Source organism: Leptodactylus fuscus, chromosome 3 (assembly GCF_031893055.1).
Source record: "Leptodactylus fuscus isolate aLepFus1 chromosome 3, aLepFus1.hap2, whole genome shotgun sequence".
NCBI lineage: Eukaryota > Metazoa > Chordata > Amphibia > Anura > Leptodactylidae > Leptodactylus > Leptodactylus fuscus.
The window spans coordinates 139,625,807-139,649,839 of NC_134267.1; the positions used below are offsets into that span (position 1 = coordinate 139,625,807).

A 24,033-nucleotide genomic window follows, 5' to 3' on the forward strand; every position below is an offset into this window, starting at 1 on the left:
CCTGAATATCATTGAACATCTGTGGGATGATTTGAAGCGGGCTGTCCATGCTCGGCGACCATCTAACTTAACTGAACTTGAATTGTTTGTCCAAAATACCTTTATCCAGGATCCAGGAACTGATTAAAAGCTACAGGAAGCGACTAGAGGCTGTTATCTTTGCAAAAGGAGGATCTACTAAATATTAATGTCACTTTTCTGTTGAGGTGCCCATACTTTTGCACCGGTCAAATTTTGGTTTAATGCATATTGCACATTTTCTGTTAGTACAATAAACCTCATTTCAATCCTGAAATATTACTGTGTCCATCAGTTATTAGATATATCAAACTGAAATGGCTGTTATAAACACCAAAATATTTAGAACTAAAAATGATTAAGATTAATAGGGGTGCCCAAACTTTTTCATAGGATTGTATATATAATATATATATATATATATATATATATATATATATATATATATATATATATATATATATACTCTCTTTTTTCTAATATAGATATTTTACTGAAGGACGTTGTGTGCTGTTGGGCTAAAATCCCCCTCCCTCTGCTCACACACTTACAGTTCCACCATCTCACGAAGCAAGCCTGAGGCTTTTGCTTTGCAGACAGGTTGACAGAGACAAAAATCTTCCTTCTCTGCATGTGACTGTCTTATCTTTCACGTAAAGAGCAGAATTTCGTAGTTTTCCTTAATAATAGCAGCTAATTCCATGACATCATAGACAGCATAGCTTCACAACATGGAGAAATGAAAATGGCCAAAATGTGATTGCTGGTTGCACAGATTAAACCAGGTATGTGTGTGCAGTATAAGCGGCATAACACACTTTACAATGGTAAGCTACAAGGGAGAGCTGAAGGAGGGGACCGAAGAAACCTTAGATATTGCTTCAGATTGTCAGATCTTCAATAACTGAGAAGGTCATTGGTGCTATGAGAGATAATATGGCTAAAATGTAGTACGGTTGTGCAAACAATTGTCTAATTCTATGGTTTAGGTAAGGTTTTGCTTCAGTTTCTCTTTTTCTGTCTCTGGCTTTTGTTTTACGTGTTTTTTTATGTAAAAAAATAAAAAAATACATTACAAGGATTGTTCCCTACGGTCCATGGACTTCAGGGGCCAGAAGTGCAGATGTCAAGTGACTACAGACAATCACTGGTACACAGGGAGAACTATACTATAGAATTTGTTCTCTGTTAAAAGAAAGTAAAATAGGTAAATAAAGTAAACTATATATATGTATATATATATGTGGCTGTTTATGTGAAAAGGGCCCACATTGTCGATATGGAGTTCTTGGTATCATTGTAACGGTTATGGTGTAACATTGTCCGAAACAGCAAAAAATTTTTTATTGAAAGCACAATTGACATATTTTTAAATAAAATTTTTGCATAAAACAAAATTGTGATTTTTTTACCCAAATATGTTTTGGACTATTTTCTCTATAATTAGTATCGACGATCTGGGCCCTTTTCACGTAAACAGCCACATATATATATATATATATATATATATATATATATATATATATAAAAAGACTAGCTGGTACCCACGACTTCATCTGCGGTGATTGTAGAAGTGGGTAAATACAGGCGCGGGTAAGGTTTTCGTACTGTGTATAAGGTAAGGGATATGAAATGTAACAGTGTATCTTGTTTTTGCTGTACATCTGAGAATACGTGAGACTTTTGTGTTGAATGTAATTTGTATTTCCGCTGCTATACGGTGTTGTTATAAACTGTACATAGTGTCTTTGGGACAGAGGTATTTCAAGTTAATATACCTCGATATACGACATTGTATGCTTTGTTATTTTCTGCCAGTAGTGTGTTTCCATATTCTGACAGCAGTCACTTTTTTATTTGTCTGTGTTGGGGGATGTGTTTTTTTGCGGGGCCGGGTGTAGTTTTTAGTTGTTGCATTTTTGCGAAATGCTATTGGTTTGATCACTTTTGATTGATATTTGTATGATGATGAATATAGTGAAAAAACTGGGGTTTGGGAGTTTTCAGTATGTTTGCGGCTACGGCATTAAGCGTCCAGGCAAAATATTTGTATAGCTTTGTAGAGCGGGCTGTCACGGGATGGTTAGAGTCTATACTATAGGCAATGTGTAATATATATTTCATGTGGAATGTATTCTCTAACCTGTTATATACATCAATGTGTAGTTGGCTGATTAGGGTCTAGTGTGTTAGCACATTGTATGCAAATACCTCTAACTAGTGAGGACCAGTGAGGACAATGGGTGGAGATAATCTGATCAGTGTCTCCAAGAAGATGTTGGACGGTGCATTGTCCATAGTAGACAGGGAGTCTGCTCTCCTTGGTATAGGTGAGGGGGGAAGGATCTGTGACTCAGCCCTTCCCACCCACAGATAGAGGAAGTAACAGTTTAGTATATAGTTGTAGCTTGCAGTTAGTATGTGTTAGCCGGCCTGTGCACAGCTCTGCAGAGAGCCAGGACTTAGTTACAGGACCAAGGAACCAAAGTTATCATTGGATTGTGACTTCTGTGGACTTATTGTTATTACGGTTGATGTGACCGCCGCCGGCTACTAACTTTGTGGATTACAATAAATTGCTGTTGTCTCCCGACCTCTTGCGTCCGTGTTGATTCAAAAGACCATCCGGAGGAAGACGTATACCTTTGCTCCGTGACAACTGGTTGGCAGCGGTGGGATCAACAGCGGACAGCGAGATGGACTACAGCAGCCCAGCGATTAATGGAGCCACAACCTCAGAATACAGGAACTGGACTATGGCACGTCTACAAGTAAGGGCCCGGGAACTAAACCTGAGTTACCAGGGAAGAACGAAAGATCAACTGATCGAGGCACTGGAGGAGATGACCCTGCAAAGCGACCATGAGGAGGGCTGCCCCCAGGAGACTGGAGAGATACGGGAGTGGCAGGTACAGACCCAAAAGAGCAGATGGGTTGTTTTGTATGAGGAGGAGTTGGCAGTGCTGGGGCTAGGAGCAACTGCAGAGCAAAGGAGTAGAGCATTACAGAGGGCTCAGGAAACGGAGAAGGAGGAACAGAGAATGGCGCATGAAAAGGAAAGAATGGCGCATGAAATGCGAATGGCTGAGATAACTACGCGGAATTATAATCAAACGTCGGCCCCCAGCCCAACAGTGAGAGAACCACCATATGTCTCCCATAAACACTTCAAGACCTTTGATGAAGCGGCTGGGGATGTTGATGGATATTTTCAGGACTTCGAACACCAGTGCCACCTGATGGAAGTCCCAGAGAAGGATTGGGTCCGGTATCTGGTGGGGCACCTACGAGATGGGGCTGCGGAAGCTCTCAGAGCCATGGACCCTAGTGATCAGCGGGACTATGAGGCCATTAAAAGAGCGGTGCAGAAGTATTATGCCGTCACTCCAGAGACCTACCGAGTTCAATTCCGCTCTTTGTCTTACAATGGGGGAAGCTCCTTCCACATGTTCGCCCACAAGTTGAAGCAAGCATGCAAGCGCTGGCTAGAAGGAGAGGAGGCTGTCACAGTCGATAAGATCCTCCAAGTCATACTTAAGGAACAGTTCTTTTCCCAGTGCCCCGCTGAGATCCGTGAGTGGGTGCTGGAACGGAACCCAGCCACAGTGGAGCAAGCTGCTTCCCTTGCAGATGAGGGCCTGACCATCAAGCCGCAGTGGAAGAGGTTGTTTGCAGAGGAGCGGAAAACTACCACAGTCCGCCAGACACCCTTCATCCAGCCACCCACCTTTCGTGCCCGGCCTCAGGATTACAATTCCCCCTCTACCCCTGCCCCAGCCCATCGGCCTCCAGCTATGAACAACCCTGTCCCTAGACAACGACCTACTGGAAGAATGCTAGAGCGCAGATGTTTTGGGTGCGGGCGGCCTGGACATTTGCAAGCTAGTTGCCCTGTTAACATGGGGGCACGGGCCACCGTGGCATCCCGGCCTATTCACTACCTGGGAACCACCCCTAGGACTGAAAGTTTGGCCCCATTTCCAGATGACTCCATGAATGACCCATCTGTTCCACCTCCAGGGGTCTATGGGATTCAGCCTTCCGCCACACATCCCGCAAACCTTCAGCGGAAGCACTTGCAGGAGGTCCTACTGGATGGCCGAACAGTTGTTGGATTCCGGGACTCGGGAGCTTTCCTAACGGTAGCGGACCCCCGAGTGGTTCGACCCGAGGCCCTAGAGGAGGGCCCTGGCCTTTCTATCGAGTTGGCAGGAGGTACTCGGAAACGTATTCCTAAAGCTACCGTGGAACTCGACTATGGTTATGGACCAAAACGATGCACAATTGGTGTGATGAGCGGGCTGCCGGCCGATGTTCTGTTAGGCAACGATGTTGGAAATCTACAGTGCCACTTTGTGGGAGCAGTGACCCGAAGCCAAGCTCAGAGAGACGCCAACATGGATCGACCGGATTTTTTGCCAGATGCCAGCCCTTCAACTCTACAACTTTACCATTCAGTACCGCCGAGGGAACCAACACCAGAACGCAGATGGGTTATCCCGGCAGGAGGACATATGAGCTATAGAGACTGATGTGCATTCCCCAATTTACCTGTGTAGGCCAATTGTGTCATGCACATGTTTTGAGAGGGGGAAGGGTTGTCACGGGATGGTTAGAGTCTATACTATAGGCAATGTGTAATATATATTTCATGTGGAATGTATTCTCTAACCTGTTATATACATCAATGTGTAGTTGGCTGATTAGGGTCTAGTGTGTTAGCACATTGTATGCAAATACCTCTAACTAGTGAGGACCAGTGAGGACAATGGGTGGAGATAATCTGATCAGTGTCTCCAAGAAGATGTTGGACGGTGCATTGTCCATAGTAGACAGGGAGTCTGCTCTCCTTGGTATAGGTGAGGGGGGAAGGATCTGTGACTCAGCCCTTCCCACCCACAGATAGAGGAAGTAACAGTTTAGTATATAGTTGTAGCTTGCAGTTAGTATGTGTTAGCCGGCCTGTGCACAGCTCTGCAGAGAGCCAGGACTTAGTTACAGGACCAAGGAACCAAAGTTATCATTGGATTGTGACTTCTGTGGACTTATTGTTATTACGGTTGATGTGACCGCCGCCGGCTACTAACTTTGTGGATTACAATAAATTGCTGTTGTCTCCCGACCTCTTGCGTCCGTGTTGATTCAAAAGACCATCCGGAGGAAGACGTATACCTTTGCTCCGTGACATGTATAGCTTTGTAGAGCGGGCGATTTCGGACACAGGGATACCTAACATGTATGTGTTTCACAGTATTTAACTACTTTTATATGTGTTCTAGGGAAAGGGGGGGGGATTTGAATTTGTAATACTTTTTTTTTTTTTCTTTTTTTTTGTTTTTGTTTTTGCATTTATTAGACCGCCTAGGGGTATTGACATGGGTGGCCGGTGTCGCAGATTGTCAGAGCGGTGGGGGTGGGCAAACATGGCTGCTCGTTAAGGTGAGGGGCAAAGTGGTAAAGTATATGTAATATGTGATTGTGTGGGGTTAGGGGCTAGGCTGTAGAGGGCAATATGAATTTTGGGGCTTGCTATGGTCCAAACTGTGTGAGATTGCAGAGATGGTGATGTGAGTTTGGGTTTTGTGGGGGTACTGGTACAAACGTATGTGCGCTATTGTGACGAAAAGTAGCCTATTGCGCAATCGAGTGTAGTGACTATGTTTGTGGAAAATTTCAGCCAAATCGGTGGAGCGGGTTTTGCGTGATTGAGGCACAAACATCCAACTTTTTTCACAATTTTTGGTGTGCCACCTGCTTTTTTGGAGTTATATAGATATGCAGATAGATTGAGAGATAGACATATCATAATATCTTACTAAATAAAAGTACATTGTTTCATTCTCATATTGTTTCTCCACAGCTTCTGTTGCATCAACATGTAATGATCCTGGAATTCCTCAAAATGGTACCAGATATGGCGACAGCAGAGAGCCTGGAGATACTGTAAATTTTCAGTGTGATCCTGGATATCAACTTCAAGGACAAAATAAAATTACATGTGTGCAGCTAAATAACAGATTCTTCTGGCAACCAGACCCACCAACTTGTATCGGTATATCTGTACATCTTATCTCATCTGGTTATTATATGTTTTTATCATATACAACTCACAAAAAACATGTCCAGAGGGTTGACCCAACCCTGCATGTTACATCTCTAATAGATAGGGCTAGGGGAACAATCATTCGTACCCTATCAAAGTTGTGTACCTCAGCTACCTCAGTTGTGTACTGTAGCTATTCCTCACAGCAGTGTCTATTGCGCTGTACTGTGAGAGCGGTGAGGAAAACCTCCCTCCCCTCCTGATAGTACTCATCCATAGACAAGTACTCACTGCTCAGCGTCATCACACTTTCACCCCCTCTAACAGTACAGCTCTATAGGCGCTGCTGTGAGGAAGGGCGTTCCTGACAGACTGTCAGAATTGCCCTCTTGACAGTGAAGAGCTATGGTACCGGCACCGATAGCTTTTCACTGGGGGACACAGAACATGAAAGCTTTCTAGCAGTGTTTTACACCGCATGTGCCCCAGCAGGTGAAAGGTCCTCTTTAAGACTGAGGCCCCATGTTGTGGATATGCACCTTTTTTTGTATAAGATTTTGCTGTCGTTTTTCAGCTAAAGTCTGAAGTGGTTTGAGTAGAAGGTAGAAGCAATAACTGTGGTGTTATATAGTCACTGCAATATCCCATCCACACGTTGCAGAAAAATCAGCATGTCAATAATACCTATGGAAATTCTGGCGGTTTCCCTGTAGGTATAATGGAAGCAGACTGTGGACTTTCTGTGAAAAGTTATGCAGGAAAAACCATGATGCGATGCCATTGTGGTTTTTCCTGCAGCGCTTTTTTGCTGTGGCCTGCTACATGGGGCCTTAGCCATTCTTTACTTTAGCTTAAAAAAAAAAAAAAAAAAAGCAAAGCAGAATACGTTTCTGCAACATGGGGCTTCAGCCTAAGATGTCAGAAATGTCCGTTATCATGTAAATTAGCACCACATCCCTTTTGTGACCATTTTATGGGACTGTCTCTTAAAAATTGGGACTATTGGCAAGTAGTCAGTTTAGGATTATGGACTCTATTAAAAAAATAAATAAATAAACAAACAATTGTGCCCATCCATCTTAAATAGCTGTTAGCTGGATAGCTGAGAGATATTCCTTCTGACTCCCCCATCTACATGTATGCTTGTCTCAGTAGCTAATGCACCAAAATCTATAAAATTGGAGCTATATAATCAAGTAAGATAAATCAATAAGGCAAAGACAAGACAAAGCCACTGCCAAGCCACCTCAAGTGGCTGCTTGTTTTTCAAGGAAAACAAACAATCTGCATTTTAATATCAAATATGGCCAATCCCTTTATCCTGACAACATCAGTTGGGAAACAGTCAGGAGGTCTGTATAGACATAAGGTAGTTGGCCGGACCTGCAGTGGATAATGATGACTTTACGTGCATGGATGTCTTAACATTACGTTTTTTCTTTAAGAAATAACCATGTAACAAACAAATTACCATAGTTTAAAAACATTTCAAATTAAACACAAGATTAAATGGTTTGCATTCTAATCTAAACTGATTTAGGACATGGTTACATATACCTTAGTCTAGCAGTGTAAATATTATATACTGTTCTATACATTAACATCTGATTGATATAGCTTCTTCTTCTCTTGTTATAACAGCTGCATGCGGTGGAAACCTCACAGGCCCAGCGGGTGTGATTTTATCACCAAACTACCCGCAACCTTATCCTGCGGGAAAAGAGTGCGACTGGAGAATAAAAGTAAATCCAGACTTTGTCATTGCCTTGATATTCAAAAGGTAAACATTATATAGTAAAGTGAATGTATGTAACAGGTTTCAAAATGTCAGACTATTTGTTACTCCAATATACGGTAACTAAGCACTGGAGCTTACTGAATAGGCACTGTATACTGTATATACCATCAATGCTAGATAATGGCAGAACCACAAACACATTATATGTTGTAGCCTTCCAGCATTGTACTGATGCCAAATATTTAATAAACACATGGCAGGTACATGTGAATTAATGTAATGCTCATCCTCAAAATAATGCACAGTAGTATGAACACAGGTAAAGGATTTTGTTCTATTTTATTTTATTTTTTTTTCAAAAATTACCAATTTAAGATTAGACTATTTCTGTATCAATTACAAATACTTTTCTGGACACTGGTTAATAAATAGGCATGATGTTATCATTCTATATGACATTACACTTAAAGGGATAGCTTATTCTCATGAGTCATCAATGTTTCTGAAGCATCTATCAGGAATTACCAATATACTATATATTCAAGATGCACAGTTGTGGTTCACACGTGACTAGGAGTATACTGTAGAAAGACTGGTCAGCCACTATTCTCAGTTGTTTACAATCTATAGTATTCTCATAAAGTAAATCAATGACTATATTAATGAGAAAGTGATTCACCAAAACTGACTTCAAGATGACTCCAACATCAGTGGGTCAGTCAAGGCTAGTAGCTATGAATCCACCAGATGTGAATGATCTAGCAAAAGGGCAGACTTAGCATGAATTTGAGACAATATTTGAAGTGTAGATGAAAACAACCAGATCAACCTTCACTAAAAATTTCTAGATATATTTGGTACTAATATTGTATTTACAGCTTCATATACATGGTCATGTGCATTGTCAGTGTGCTAGCTGTGTTTTTCACTGACCCATTACTGTATATTTTATAATAATATATTTTATTGCCATGAGTCTGAGGCAAAACTCAGGACCCATCCTAAGTAGCAGCCAATTAAAAAATTAATGTTGCCCCCACTATTTATGCCATGAAGTGCCACAAGAGGCCATTGCCTCAGGTTCCCTCATAGAAGATGCGCCCCTGCTTGCAGAATATATCTAAAATATTGTTAGAGAAAAAAATTGCAGAATTCTCTTTATTCAGTCCTTCTCATAAACAGTTCTAAAAAGTAATAATTTAACTATATGTAGTCTAAAAATGGTGTATATTAAAAAAAAATAATACTAATCCTGCAAAATAAGCTAAAATAGCCATAAATTTATAGGAGGTGCAGAGAGAGAATGTGATACCTGGCCCTACAGCCTCAGGAGGCCCAAAGACCACTCTAAGGGCTCATTCACACGGAGTAAACGCCAGCTTATTCTGAATGTAAAACACGTTCAGAATCAGCGTCGTATAAAGCAGTTCCATTCATTTCTATGGGAGCCGGCATACGAGTGCTCCCCATAGAAATGAATGGGCTGCTTTTTTCACTATGAGCAGTCCCATTGAAGTGAATGGAAAGTGCCCGCGTATACAGCTCGTAATGAGCAGAGCTAGCCGTACATGCCAGCACTTCCCATTCACTTCAATGGGACTGCTCGTAGTGAAAGAAGCAGCCCATTCATTTCTATGGGGAGCGCTCGTATATCGGCTCCCATAGAAATGAATGGAACTGCTTTATACGTCGCTGATTCTGAATGTGTTTTACGTTCAGAATAAGCTGGCGTTTACTCCGTGTGATTGAGCCCTAAGACTAAGGCCCCACTTGGCATCCCACAGCAAAATAGCGCTGCAGGAAAAACAGTGGCAGTGATGCGTTGCATTTTTTTCCACAGCGCTTTAGACGTAAAGTTTGCAGAGGTTTCCTCTGCGGACTTTCTGTTTTAATTATACCTATCGGAAAACTGCCAGCGTTTCTGTAGATATAATGGACATGCTGCGATTTCCAAAACTGCGCCGGTTTTGGAAATTGTGGCGAGTCTGCATTTATTAGAATCCCATCCACTGTCATCTGACTTTAAAACACCCCGATTTTTCCCGCAGCCTTTCTGCTGCAGTCAAATCGCGGCACTTACGTCTTGTGGGGCTCCAGTCTAAGGGTGTGGTTACATGGCGAAAAATGAAAAGGAATTTCTCTTCATTTTCCACTGCTAGCATTTTCGCAGTGGTCTAACTGCGACGGCATGCCGATTCAGTGAATGGGCCTAATCAAGAGGGAGTCTTGAGTCTTGAATCCGCGGCAACATTGAGCAAGACACTTCTTTTGTCTGCATCCTGCTGCAAACTCTGCATCCCATTGAAAACAATGGAAGGCAGATTCCGGGAGGCATCTTCTCTGAAATCGGGGGTGAAATCTGCATCCGAATCCATGGCAAATTCCTCCGTGTGAACAGATCCTTTAACATAATAGAAAAATAAATAAATAAAATGAATTAATGAATAAAATAAAATGAATAAAATTATTCGAGCCCAGGATCTTTAAATTATGCATACTTAAGGAGTTCAATAAAAGTGAATAAAGATCACCCATTTGGCAAAGCAGAGATCAGCAACAAAGTGTATCTTTCATCCAGGAAGACTTGGCACATCCATACATTACAATGAGTGCTGATTCACTTAAATAGTTACTGTGTAATGCTACATTGGCATGTAGTGGCACAACAGAGCAATTTCCTGCTAAGCTACAGTACCTTAAAGTCACAACTAGAGATGAGCGAACACTAAAATGTTCGAGGTTCGAAATTCGATTCGAACAGCCGCTCAATGTTCGTGTGTTCGAACGGGTTTCGAACCCCATTATAGTCTATGGGGAACAGATACTCGTTAAGGGGGAAACCCAAATCCGTGTCTGGAGGGTCACCAAGTCCACTATGACACCCCAGGAAATGATGCCAACACCTCTGGAATGACACTGGGACAGCAGGGGAAGCATGTCTGGGGGCATCTAACACACCAAAGACCCTCTATTACCCCAACATCACAGCCTAACAACTACACACTTTACACACTCAATACCACCTCTCTGACAGTAGGAAAACACCTTGAAACATGTGTATTTGGCACTTGCAGTGAGGAGAGCTTGTCACCAGCAGTGAATTTGGCCCTTGTAGTAAGTTGAGGTTGGCACCAACATTTGTTTTGAAAATCAGGGTGGATTGAGCCTCTAACCAGCAGAGTTTGGGCAAATTCATGGTGGAGGGAGCCTCTAAACACCCCAGTTTGGGCAAATTCATGGTGGAGGGAGCCTCTAAAAACCCCAGTTTGGACCAATTCATGGTGGAGGGAGCCTCTAACCAGCCCAGTTTGGGCAAATTCATGGTGGAGGGAGCCTCTAACCAGCCCAGTTTGGACCAATTAATGGTGGAGGGAGCCTCTAACCAGCCCAGTTTGGACCAATTAATGGTGGAGGGAGCCTCTAACCACCCCAGTTTGGACCAATTCATGGTGGAGGGAGCCTCTAAACAGCCCAGTTTGGGCAAATTCATGGTGGAGGGAGCCTCTAAAAAACCCAGTTTGGACCAATTCATGGTGGAGGGAGCCTCTAACCAGCCCAGTTTGGACCAATTAATGGTGGAGGGAGCCTCTAAACAGCCAAGTTTGGACCAATTCATGGTGGAGGGAGCCTCTAAAAACCCCAGTTTGGGCAAATTCATGGTGGAGGGAGCCTCTAAACAGCCCAGTTTGGGCAAATTCATGGTGGAGGGAGCCTCTAACCAGCCCAGTTTGGACCAATTAACGGTGGAGGGAGCCTCTAACCAGCCCAGTTTGGACCAATTAATGGTGGAGGGAGCCTCTAACCACCCCAGTTTGGACCAATTCATGGTGGAGGGAGCCTCTAACCAGCCCAGTTTGGACCAATTCATGGTGGAGGGAGCCTCTAAAAAACCCAGTTTGGACCAATTCATGGTGGAGGGAGCCTCTAAACAGCCCAGTTTGGGCAAATTCATGGTGGAGGGAGCCTCTAAAAACCCCAGTTTGGACCAATTCATGGTGGAGGGAGCCTCTAACCAGCCCAGTTTGGGCAAATTCATGGTGGAGGGAGCCTCTAAAAAACCCAGTTTGGACCAATTCATGGTGGAGGGAGCCTCTAACCAGCCCAGTTTGGGCAAATTCATGGTGGAGGGAGCCTCTAACCAGCCCAGTTTGGACCAATTAATGGTGGAGGGAGCCTCTAACCAGCCCAGTTTGGACCAATTAATGGTGGAGGGAGCCTCTAACCACCCCAGTTTGGACCAATTCATGGTGGAGGGAGCCTCTAAACAGCCCAGTTTGGGCAAATTCATGGTGGAGGGAGCCTCTAAAAAACCCAGTTTGGACCAATTCATGGTGGAGGGAGCCTCTAACCAGCCCAGTTTGGACCAATTAATGGTGGAGGGAGCCTCTAAACAGCCAAGTTTGGACCAATTCATGGTGGAGGGAGCCTCTAAAAACCCCAGTTTGGACCAATTCATGGTGGAGGGAGCCTCTAACCAGCCCAGTTTGGGCAAATTCATGGTGGAGGGAGCCTCTAAACAGCCCAGTTTGGGCAAATTCATGGTGGAGGGAGCCTCTAACCAGCCCAGTTTGGACCAATTAATGGTGGAGGGAGCCTCTAACCAGCCCAGTTTGGACCAATTAATGGTGGAGGGAGCCTCTAACCACCCCAGTTTGGACCAATTCATGGTGGAGGGAGCCTCTAACCACCCCAGTTTGGACCAATTCATGGTGGAGGGAGCCTCTAACCAGCCCAGTTTGGACCAATTCATGGTGGAGGGAGCCTCTAAAAAACCCAGTTTGGACCAATTCATGGTGGAGGGAGCCTCTAAACAGCCCAGTTTGGGCAAATTCATGGTGGAGGGAGCCTCTAAAAAACCCAGTTTGGACCAATTCATGGTGGAGGGAGCCTCTAACCAGCCCAGTTTGGACCAATTAATGGTGGAGGGAGCCTCTAAACAGCCAAGTTTGGACCAATTCATGGTGGAGGGAGCCTCTAAAAACCCCAGTTTGGACCAATTCATGGTGGAGGGAGCCTCTAACCAGCCCAGTTTGGACCAATTAATGGTGGAGGGAGCCTCTAACCAGCCCAGTTTGGACCAATTAATGGTGGAGGGAGCCTCTAACCACCCCAGTTTGGACCAATTCATGGTGGAGGGAGCCTCTAAACAGCCCAGTTTGGGCAAATTCATGGTGGAGGGAGCCTCTAAAAAACCCAGTTTGGACCAATTCATGGTGGAGGGAGCCTCTAACCAGCCCAGTTTGGACCAATTAATGGTGGAGGGAGCCTCTAAACAGCCAAGTTTGGACCAATTCATGGTGGAGGGAGCCTCTAAAAACCCCAGTTTGGACCAATTCATGGTGGAGGGAGCCTCTAACCAGCCCAGTTTGGACCAATTAATGGTGGAGGGAGCCTCTAACCAGCCCAGTTTGGACCAATTAATGGTGGAGGGAGCCTCTAACCACCCCAGTTTGGACCAATTCATGGTGGAGGGAGCCTCTAAACAGCCCAGTTTGGGCAAATTCATGGTGGATGGAGCCTCTAAAAAACCCAGTTTGGACCAATTCATGGTGGAGGGAGCCTCTAACCAGCCCAGTTTGGACCAATTAATGGTGGAGGGAGCCTATAAACAGCCAAGTTTGGACCAATTCATGGTGGAGGGAGCCTCTAAAAACCCCAGTTTGGACCAATTCATGGTGGAGGGAGCCTCTAACCAGCCCAGTTTGGGCAAATTCATGGTGGAGGGAGCCTCTAAACAGCCCAGTTTGGGCAAATTCATGGTGGAGGGAGCCTCTAACCAGCCCAGTTTGGACCAATTAATGGTGGAGGGAGCCTCTAACCAGCCCAGTTTGGACCAATTCATGGTGGAGGGAGCCTCTAACCAGCCCAGTTTGGACCAATTAATGGTGGAGGGAGCCTCTAACCACCCCAGTTTGGACCAATTCATGGTGGAGGGAGCCTCTAACCAGCCCAGTTTGGACCAATTCATGGTGGAGGGAGCCTCTAAAAAACCCAGTTTGGACCAATTCATGGTGGAGGGAGCCTCTAAACAGCCCAGTTTGGGCAAATTCATGGTGGAGGGAGCCTCTAAAAAACCCAGTTTGGACCAATTCATGGTTAAGGGAGCCTCTAACCAGCCCAGTTTGGACCAATTAATGGTGGAGGGAGCCTCTAAACAGCCAAATTTGGACCAATTCATGGTGGAGGGAGCCTCTAAAAACCCCAGTTTGGACCAATTCATGGTGGAGGGAGCCTCTAACCAGCCCAGTTTGGACCAATTCATGGTGGAGGGAGCCTCTAACCAGCCCAGTTTGGACCAATTAATGGTGGAGGGAGCCTCTAACCACCCCAGTTTGGACCAATTCATGGTGGAGGGAGCCTCTAAACAGCCAAGTTTGGACCAATTCATGGTGAAGGGAGCCTCTAAAAACCCGTTTGGACCAATTCATGGTGGAGGGAGCCTCTAACCAGCCCAGTTTGGGCAAATTCATGGTGGAGGGAGCCTCTAAACAGCCCAGTTTGGGCAAATTCATGGTGGAGGGAGCCTCTAACCAGCCCAGTTTGGACCAATTAATGGTGGAGGGAGCCTCTAACCAGCCCAGTTTGGACCAATTAATGGTGGAGGGAGCCTCTAACCAGCCCAGTTTGGACCAATTAATGGTGGAGGGAGCCTCTAACCACCCCAGTTTGGACCAATTCATGGTGGAGGGAGCCTCTAACCAGCCCAGTTTGGACCAATTCATGGTGGAGGGAGCCTCTAAAAAACCCAGTTTGGACCAATTCATGGTGGAGGGAGCCTCTAAACAGCCCAGTTTGGGCAAATTCATGGTGGAGGGAGCCTCTAAAAAACCCAGTTTGGACCAATTCATGGTGGAGGGAGCCTCTAACCAGCCCAGTTTGGACCAATTAATGGTGGAGGGAGCCTCTAAACAGCCAAGTTTGGACCAATTCATGGTGGAGGGAGCCTCTAAAAACCCCAGTTTGGACCAATTCATGGTGGAGGGAGACTCTAACCAGCCCAGTTTGGACCAATTAATGGTGGAGGGAGCCTCTAACCAGCCCAGTTTGGACCAATTAATGGTGGAGGGAGCCTCTAACCACCCCAGTTTGGACCAATTCATGGTGGAGGGAGCCTCTAAACAGCCCAGTTTGGGCAAATTCATGGTGGAGGGAGCCTCTAAAAAACCCAGTTTGGACCAATTCATGGTGGAGGGAGCCTCTAACCAGCCCAGTTTGGACCAATTAATGGTGGAGGGAGCCTCTAAACAGCCAAGTTTGGACCAATTCATGGTGGAGGGAGCCTCTAAAAACCCCAGTTTGGACCAATTCATGGTGGAGGGAGCCTCTAACCAGCCCAGTTTGGACCAATTAATGGTGGAGGGAGCCTCTAACCAGCCCAGTTTGGACCAATTAATGGTGGAGGGAGCCTCTAACCACCCCAGTTTGGACCAATTCATGGTGGAGGGAGCCTCTAAACAGCCCAGTTTGGGCAAATTCATGGTGGATGGAGCCTCTAAAAAACCCAGTTTGGACCAATTCATGGTGGAGGGAGCCTCTAACCAGCCCAGTTTGGACCAATTAATGGTGGAGGGAGCCTCTAAACAGCCAAGTTTGGACCAATTCATGGTGGAGGGAGCCTCTAAAAACCCCAGTTTGGACCAATTCATGGTGGAGGGAGCCTCTAACCAGCCCAGTTTGGGCAAATTCATGGTGGAGGGAGCCTCTAAACAGCCCAGTTTGGGCAAATTCATGGTGGAGGGAGCCTCTAACCAGCCCAGTTTGGACCAATTAATGGTGGAGGGAGCCTCTAACCAGCCCAGTTTGGACCAATTCATGGTGGAGGGAGCCTCTAACCAGCCCAGTTTGGACCAATTAATGGTGGAGGGAGCCTCTAACCACCCCAGTTTGGACCAATTCATGGTGGAGGGAGCCTCTAACCAGCCCAGTTTGGACCAATTAATGGTGGAGGGAGCCTCTAACCAGCCCAGTTTGGACCAATTAATGGTGGAGGGAGCCTCTAACCACCCCAGTTTGGACCAATTCATGGTGGAGGGAGCCTCTAAACAGCCAAGTTTGGACCAATTCATGGTGAAGGGAGCCTCTAAAAACCCGTTTGGACCAATTCATGGTGGAGGGAGCCTCTAACCAGCCCAGTTTGGGCAAATTCATGGTGGAGGGAGCCTCTAAACAGCCCAGTTTGGGCAAATTCATGGTGGAGGGAGCCTCTAACCAGCCCAGTTTGGACCAATTAATGGTGGAGGGAGCCTCTAACCAGCCCAGTTTGGACCAATTAATGGTGGAGGGAGCCTCTAACCACCCCAGTTTGGACCAATTCATGGTGGAGGGAGCCTCTAAACAGCCAAGTTTGGACCAATTCATGGTGGAGGGAGCCTCTAAAAACCCCAGTTTGGACCAATTCATGGTGGAGGGAGCCTCTAACCAGCCCAGTTTGGACCAATTAATGGTGGAGGGAGCCTCTAAACAGCCAAGTTTTGGGAAATTCATGGTGGAGGGAGCCTCTAACCAGCCCAGTTTGGACCAATTCATGGTGGAGGGAGCCTCTAAACAGCCCAGTTTGGGCAAATTCATGGTGGAGGGAGCCTCTAAAAAACCCAGTTTGGACCAATTCATGGTGGAGGGAGCCTCTAACCAGCCCAGTTTGGACCAATTAATGGTGGAGGGAGCCTCTAAACAGCCAAGTTTGGACCAATTCATGGTGGAGGGAGCCTCTAAAAACCCCAGTTTGGACCAATTCATGGTGGAGGGAGCCTCTAAACAGCCCAGTTTGGGCAAATTCATGGTGGAGGGAGCCTCTAACCAGCCCAGTTTGGACCAATTAATGGTGGAGGGAGCCTCTAACCAGCCCAGTTTGGACCAATTAATGGTGGAGGGAGCCTCTAACCAGCCCAGTTTGGACCAATTAATGGTGGAGGGAGCCTCTAACCACCCCAGTTTGGATCAATTCATGGTGGAGGGAGCCTCTAACCAGCCCAGTTTGGACCAATTCATGGTGGAGGGAGCCTCTAAAAAACTCAGTTTGGACCAATTCATGGTGGAGGGAGCCTCTAAACAGCCCAGTTTGGGCAAATTCATGGTGGAGGGAGCCTCTAAACAGCCCAGTTTGGGCAAATTCATGGTGGAGGGAGCCTCTAACCAGCCCAGTTTGGACCAATTAATGGTGGAGGGAGCCTCTAACCAGCCCAGTTTGGACCAATTCATGGTGGAGGGAGCCTCTAAACAGCCCAGTTTTGGCAAATTCATGGTGGAAGGAGCCTCTAACCAGCAGAGTTGTGGGAAAGCAGGGTGGAGGGAGCCTCTAACCAGCAGAGTTGGTGGAAATCAGGGTGGAGGGAGCCTCTAACCAGCAGAGTTGGGGGAAATCATGTTGGAGGGAGCCTAGTATTAGCAGAATTGTGCAACGCTTATGGTGGATGAGTATGAGGATGCGGAGGAATTGGAGAGGTTGAGTACAGACATGGAGTTTCATGTTGGGGTGCTTTACACAGGTGGGCACAAAAATGAAGGCTCTATCCAGTGGTGGTTCATTTTTATCAAAGTGAGCCGGTCGGCACTCTCAGCTGACAGACGGGTGCGCTTGTCAGTGATGATGCCACCGGCTGCACTGAACACCCTCTCAGATAGGACGCTGGCGGCAGGACAGGACAGCACCTCCAAGGCATATAGGGCAAGTTCAAGCCACAGGTCCAACTTCGACACCCAATACGTGTAGGGCGCAGAGGGGTCGGAGAGGACAGGGCTGTGGTCGGAAAGGTATTCCCGCAACATGCGCCTATACTTCTCACGCCTGGTGACACTAGGACCCTCCGTGGCGGCACTTTGGCGAGGGGGTGCCATCAAGGTGTCCCAGACCTTAGACAGTGTGCCCCTCGTTTGTGTGGACCGGTGAGAACTTGGTTGCCTACTGGAGGAACTGCCCTCCCTGCCGCCAACGTCACATGCTGGAAACATCTCCATCATATTCTGCACCAATTGCCTGTGGCAAGCATTGATGCGATTGGCCCTCCCCTCTACCGGAATAAAAGACGAGATGTTGTTTTTATACCGGGGGTCAAGGATAGCAAAGATCCAGTACTGGTTGTCCTCCATGATTTTGACAATACGCTTGTCGGTTGTAAAGCACCCCAACATGAACTCAGCCATGTCTGCCACAGTGTTAGTTGGCATGACTCCTCTGGCCCCACCGGAAAGTTCAATCTCCATTTCCTCCTCATCCTCCATGTCTACCCATCCGCGCTGCAACAATGGGACGATTCGAAGTTGCCCGGAAGCCTCCTGTATCACCATCACATCATCGGACAACTCTTCTTCCTCCTCCTCCTCCTCCTCCTCCTCCATTAAACGCAGTGAAGCGGACAGATGTGTGGACCTACTCTCCAGCTGTGACGGATCGGATGCTATCCCTAACTCCTCTGTGTGATCTGAGTTATCCCTGATGTCAATCAGGGATTCTCTCAGAACACACAAGAGCGGGATTGTAAGGCTCACCATCGCATCCTCAGAGCTCACCCTCCTTGTGGACTCCTCAAAGACCCGTAGGATGTCACAAAGGTCTCTCATCCATGGCCACTCATGGATGTGAAACTGAGGCAGCTGACTTTGTGGCACCCTAGGGTTTTGTAGCTGGTATTCCATCAAAGGTCTCTGCTGCTCAACCACTCTATTCAACATCTGAAACGTTGAGTTCCAGCGTGTGGGGACGTCGCACAAAAGCCGGTGTTGTGGCACATGCAGGCGTTGCTGGAGAGATTTTAAGCTAGCAGCGGCTACTGTCGACTTGCGAAAGTGGGCGCACATGCGCCGCACTTTCACCAGTAGCTCTGGAACATTGGGGTAGCTCTTTAGGAAACGTTGCACCACTAGGTTGAAGACGTGGGCCAGGCATGGAACATGTTGGAGTCCGGCAAGCTCCAGAGCTGCTACCAGGTTCCGGCCGTTATCACAAACGACCATGCCTGGGCCCAGGTGCAGCGGCTCAAACCATATTGCCGTCTCATCGAGGAGGGCATCCCTCACCTCGGAGGCAGTGTGCTGTCTGTCCCCCAAGCTGATCAGCTTCAGCACAGCCTGCTGACGTCTACCAACGCCAGTGCTGCAACGTTTCCAACTCGTAGCTGGGGTCAATCTAACAGCGGAGGAGGAGGCGGTGGCGGAGGAGGAGGCGGTGGCGGAGGAGGAGGCGGTAGAGGAGGAGGAGGAGGGGGGTGTTCTTCTCGTGTCCCTGCCAGGAATGTTAGGCGGGGAGACGAGGTACACCGGGCCAGTTTGGGAAGCAGTCCCAGCCTCAACTACATTCACCCAGTGTGCCGTCAGTGAAATGTAGCGTCCCTGTCCGCATGCACTTGTCCACGCGTCGGTGGTCAAGTGGACCTTTGTGCAAAGCGCGGAACTAAGGGCCCGCCTGATGTTGAGTGACACGTGCTGGTGCAAGGCGGGGACGGCACACCGGGAGAAGTAGTGACGGCTAGGGACGGCATAGCGAGGTGCCGCAGTTGCCATCAGGTCCAGGAAGGCGGGAGTTTCAACAAGCCGGAACGCCAACATCTCCTGGGCCAGCAGTTTAGCGATGTTGGCGTTCAAGGCTTGCGCGTGTGGGTGGTTAGCAGTGTATTTCTGCCGCCGCTCCAATGTCTGAGAGATGGTGGGTTGTTGTAAAGAAACGCCTGATGGTGCCTTTGATGGTGCAGGAGAAGGAGATAAGACAGGACCAGGGGAGGATGAGGTAGAAGTCAACAAAGTGGCGGAGGCAGATGAAGTGGTGTCCTGGCTCGTCCTCTGGAGTGCATCGCCAGCACAGTCAGCAGTGGCAGTGGCAGAGGCAGAGGCAGTGGCAGAGGCAGTGGCAGTGGCGTGAACGGCAGGCGGCCTTTGTCCTGCCGTTGCTGCCTGCCACTGATTCCAGTGCTTGGATTCCAAATGACGGCGCATTGAAGTGGTGGACAGGTTGCTCTTCTCAGAGCCCCTAATCAATTTCGAGAGGCAAATTGTGCAGACAACACTATATCTGTCCTCGGCGCATTCCTTGAAAAAACTCCACACCTTCGAGAAACGTGCCCTCGAGGTGGGAGTTTTTCGGGGCTGGGTACGAACTGGAACATCTTGGGAGATTCCGGGTGTGGCCTGGCTTCGCCTAAGCTGCTGACCTCTGCCTCTGCCTCTAGCTACCCTTTTTGGTGCTGCACCTGCCTCAACATCCACACTACTTTCCCCGCTTGACATCCCCCCTGTCCAGGTCGGGTCAGTGTCCTCATCATCCACCACTTCCTCTTCCAACTCCTGTCTCATCTCCTCCTCCCGCACAATGCGCCGGTCAACTGGATGCCCTGACGGCAACTGCGTCACATCATCGTCGATGAGGGTGGGTTGCTGGTCATCCACCACCAAATCGAACGGAGATGGAGGAGACTCTAGTGTTTGAGCATCTGGACACAGATGCTCCTCTGTTAGGTTCGTGGAATCGTGACGTGGAGAGGCAGGTTGAGGGACAATGAAAGGAGCGGAGAACAGCTCTGGGGAGCAGGGACAGTTTGGGTTATTGTTCTGTAAAGCTTCGGAATTTTGGGAGGAAGGAAGACAAGACTGTTGGGTAATAGGAGGAGAGGAGGCAGAGTCTGACTGGCTGCTGGACAATGTGCTGTAAGCGTTCTCTGACAGCCATTGCAAGACCTGTTCCTGGTTCTCGGGCCTACTAAGGTTTGTACCCTGCAGTTTAGTTAATGTGGCAAGCAACCCTGGCACTGTGGAGTGGCGCAATGCTTGCTGCCCCACAGGAGTAGGCACGGGACGCCCTGTGGCTTCACTGCTACCTTGCTCCCCAGAACCATTCCCCCGACCTCGCCCACGGCCTCGTCCACGTCCCTTTCCGGGAGCCTTGCGCATTTTGAATTCCTAGTTAGAAATTGGCACTGTATACCAGTAGTAAAAATTGTGGGTGCACGTAACCCCAATATATTCTTTGAATTCCCAGTCAGACACTGGCACTATATGGCAGTAGCAAGAAATGAGGGTATTTGTATTCCCAATATACTCTTTAAATTCCCAGTCAGACAATGGCACTGTATACCAGTAGTAAAAATTGTGGGTGCACGTAACCCCAATATATTCTTTGAATTCCCAGTCAGAAACTGGCACTATATGGCAGTAGCAAGAAATGAGGGTATTTGTATTCCCAATATACTCTTTGAATTCCCAGTCAGACAATGGCACTGTATACCAGTAGTAAAAATTGTGGGTGCACGTAACCCCAATATATTCTTTGAATTACCAGTCAGAAACTGGCACTATATGGCAGTAGCAAGAAATGAGGGTATTTATAACCCCAATATATTCTTTGAATTCCCAGTCAGACAATGGCACTGTATACCAGTAGTAAAAATTGTGGGTGCACGTAACCCCAATATATTCTTTGAATTCCCAGTCAGAAACTGGCACTATATGGCAGTAGCAAGAAATGAGGGTATTTGTATTCCCAATATACTCTTTAAATTCCCAGTCAGACAATGGCACTGTATACCAGTAGTAAAAATTGTGGGTGCACGTAACCCCAATATATTCTTTGAATTCCCAGTCAGACACTGGCACTATATGGCAGTAGCAAGAAATGAGGGTATTTGTATTCCCAATATACTCTTTAAATTCCCAGTCAGACAATGGCACTGTATACCAGTAGTAAAAATTGTGGGTGCACGTAACCCCAATATATTCTTTGAATTCCCAGTCAGAAACTGGCACTATATGGCAGTAGCAAGAAATGAGGGTATTTGTATTCCCAATATACTCTTTGAATTCCCAGTCAGACAATGGCACTGTATACCAGTAGTAAAAATTGTGGGTGCACGTAACCCCAATATATTCTTTGAATTACCAGTCAGAAACTGGCACTATATGGCAGTAGCAAGAAATGAGGGTATTTATAACCCCAATATATTCTTTGAATTCCCAGTCAGACAATGGCACTGTATACCAGTAGTAAAAATTGTGGGTGCACGTAACCCCAATATATTCTTTGAATTCCCAGTCAGACACTGGCACTATATGGCAGTAGCAAGAAATGAGGGTATTTGTATTCCCAATATATTCTTTGAATTCCCAGTCAGACAATGGCACTGTATACCAGTAGTAAAAATTGTGGGTGCACGTAACCCCAATATATTCTTTGAATTCCCAGTCAGACACTGGCACTATATGGCAGTAGCAAGAAATGAGGGTATTTGTATTCCCAATATATTCTTTGAATTCCCAGTCAGACAATGGCACTGTATACCAGTAGTAAAAATTGTGGGTGCACGTAACCCCAATATATTCTTTGAATTCCCAGTCAGACACTGGCACTATATGGCAGTAGCAAGAAATGAGGGTATTTGTATTCCCAATATATTCTTTGAATTCCCAGTCAGACAATGGCACTGTATACCAGTAGTAAAAATTGTGGGTGTATATAGCCCCAATTCTATTGCTAGGGGACTTGCAGGGTATTTCTGGGGTGAAGGTGGGGGGCACACCGTTGGAACGGGTATCGGGGTATATATCGGGTATACGGGAATACACTGACAGTGTATTCCATTCAGGATCCTGGGAAAGCTGGGTTGCGGCGATTGAGCCCGTCAGTGCCACGTTACACTGACAAGCTTCTCCCTGGAATTTAGCTCTTACAAGAGCTGTTGGTTGTCTTCTCCTTCCTATCCTAGCCTGTCCCTGCCTACCCAGAATCTAAGCCCTAGCTAGCTGGACGGAAACCTCCGTCCTCGGTGAATTGCAAGCTCAGAATGACGCGAACCTGGGCGGCGCTGTTCTTTTAAATTAGAGGTCACATGTATTCGGCAGCCAATGGGTTTTGCCTACTTTTTTCAACGTCACCGGTGTCGTAGTTCCTGTCCCACCTACCCTGCGCTGTTATTGGAGCAAAAAAGGCGCCAGGGAAGGTGGGAGGGGAATCGAGTAATGGCGCACTTTACCACGCGGTGTTCGATTCGATTCGAACATGCCGAACAGCCTAATATCCGATCGAACATGAGTTCGATAGAACACTGTTCGCTCATCTCTAGTCACAACTGATTGTTAATGCTATCATCAACAGGATATCCTGGGAGTTTTTCATCTTCAGAGGAATCTGCTTTTAGAAAGTAGTCCAGTGTATACATTTTATTTTTTTAAGATTCAACTAAATTTTCAATGTTATTGAAGTTAGGGTTGAGCGATCAGGATCGAAAAAGATCGGATTACGATTGGCGATCGAGTAAATTTCACGATTGGGATCGGATGGAAATGATCGGAAATCGGAATTTAAAATCGATCCTGAAATCTCAAGATCGCCTCAAACCTAATTAAAGTATATTGTATCTTCATGTATCCAGATTTATTTTTATAGATGCTATGTGTATTTTTCTACCTGCACTTGTTACTGGCTTTCTAATACGCAGATGTTTTATGACTAGGCACTAGTGTTGAAAAAGATGATGAAACCTTGTTTTTATAATTTTTTATATTTTAATATTCATCTTCATAAAAATATTAAATTAAGCCATCACTTATAAGCTAAATCAGATGTAACAGAGTAGTTATACACACAGGGACTAGTAGCAAGTACTCTGAGGTCTCGACTAAACCGAGATCAAGCGAGAATGGTAGTGAAAGTGACTATCAATTCTTTATTGTGTTCAACATGTGAGCTGAAGTAAGCAGTGGAAACAGCTGTTAAGTGAATTCCACATAATTGTTCTGCTCCTTGTGAAAGAGAGATAATGTACCAACTCACAAAACAATCATCATACATTTATAGAAGTATATGCAAAGCTTTCAGAAACTTTTCTTAAAAAACCCTTCTATGAAGGGAAGCTTTTTATTCTGTGGATCTCCACCTTTTACTGCAAGTCTTATAGCTAATCCAAAAGTTTAGTTCCCAACGGTTTTTCATCAGAAAATGTTGTGGTTGTCTATGAAGTTCATGGTGGACAGGTCATGTAGGCATCAGGGCAAAGCAAGAGGGGTTATTGGTAATACAACACTCAATTACACTATATATTATATATTTCTATGCAGGAGATTAGTAGCAGAAATATCTGTAGCTAAGAAATCAGTTTCACATACTGTATGTATAAATGGAAGAACTACATAAATTTTGTCAATGTGTGAACACACCCTTAGGGCTTTTTGAACTCTTAAAAAATATGTGTGCAGACTTAGATATATGGAAATAGATTATGAACTGACATAATGTCTTTAGCTGAGATGCCTCTGT

At 46.2% G+C, this 24,033-nt stretch overlaps 1 protein-coding gene across 2 annotated transcripts in view; it reads left to right on the plus strand.

The window, feature by feature from the left end:
- Positions 1-24,033, plus strand: part of CSMD1 (CUB and Sushi multiple domains 1) — a 1,381,920-nt gene that overhangs the window by 1,078,107 nt on the left and 279,780 nt on the right. For both annotated transcript variants that reach the window (XM_075268411.1, XM_075268410.1), the window contains 2 exons: positions 5,879-6,070; positions 7,703-7,841. In XM_075268411.1, the coding sequence (XP_075124512.1) occupies positions 5,879-6,070; positions 7,703-7,841 (331 nt within the window). The remainder of the gene's footprint in view (positions 1-5,878; positions 6,071-7,702; positions 7,842-24,033) is intronic.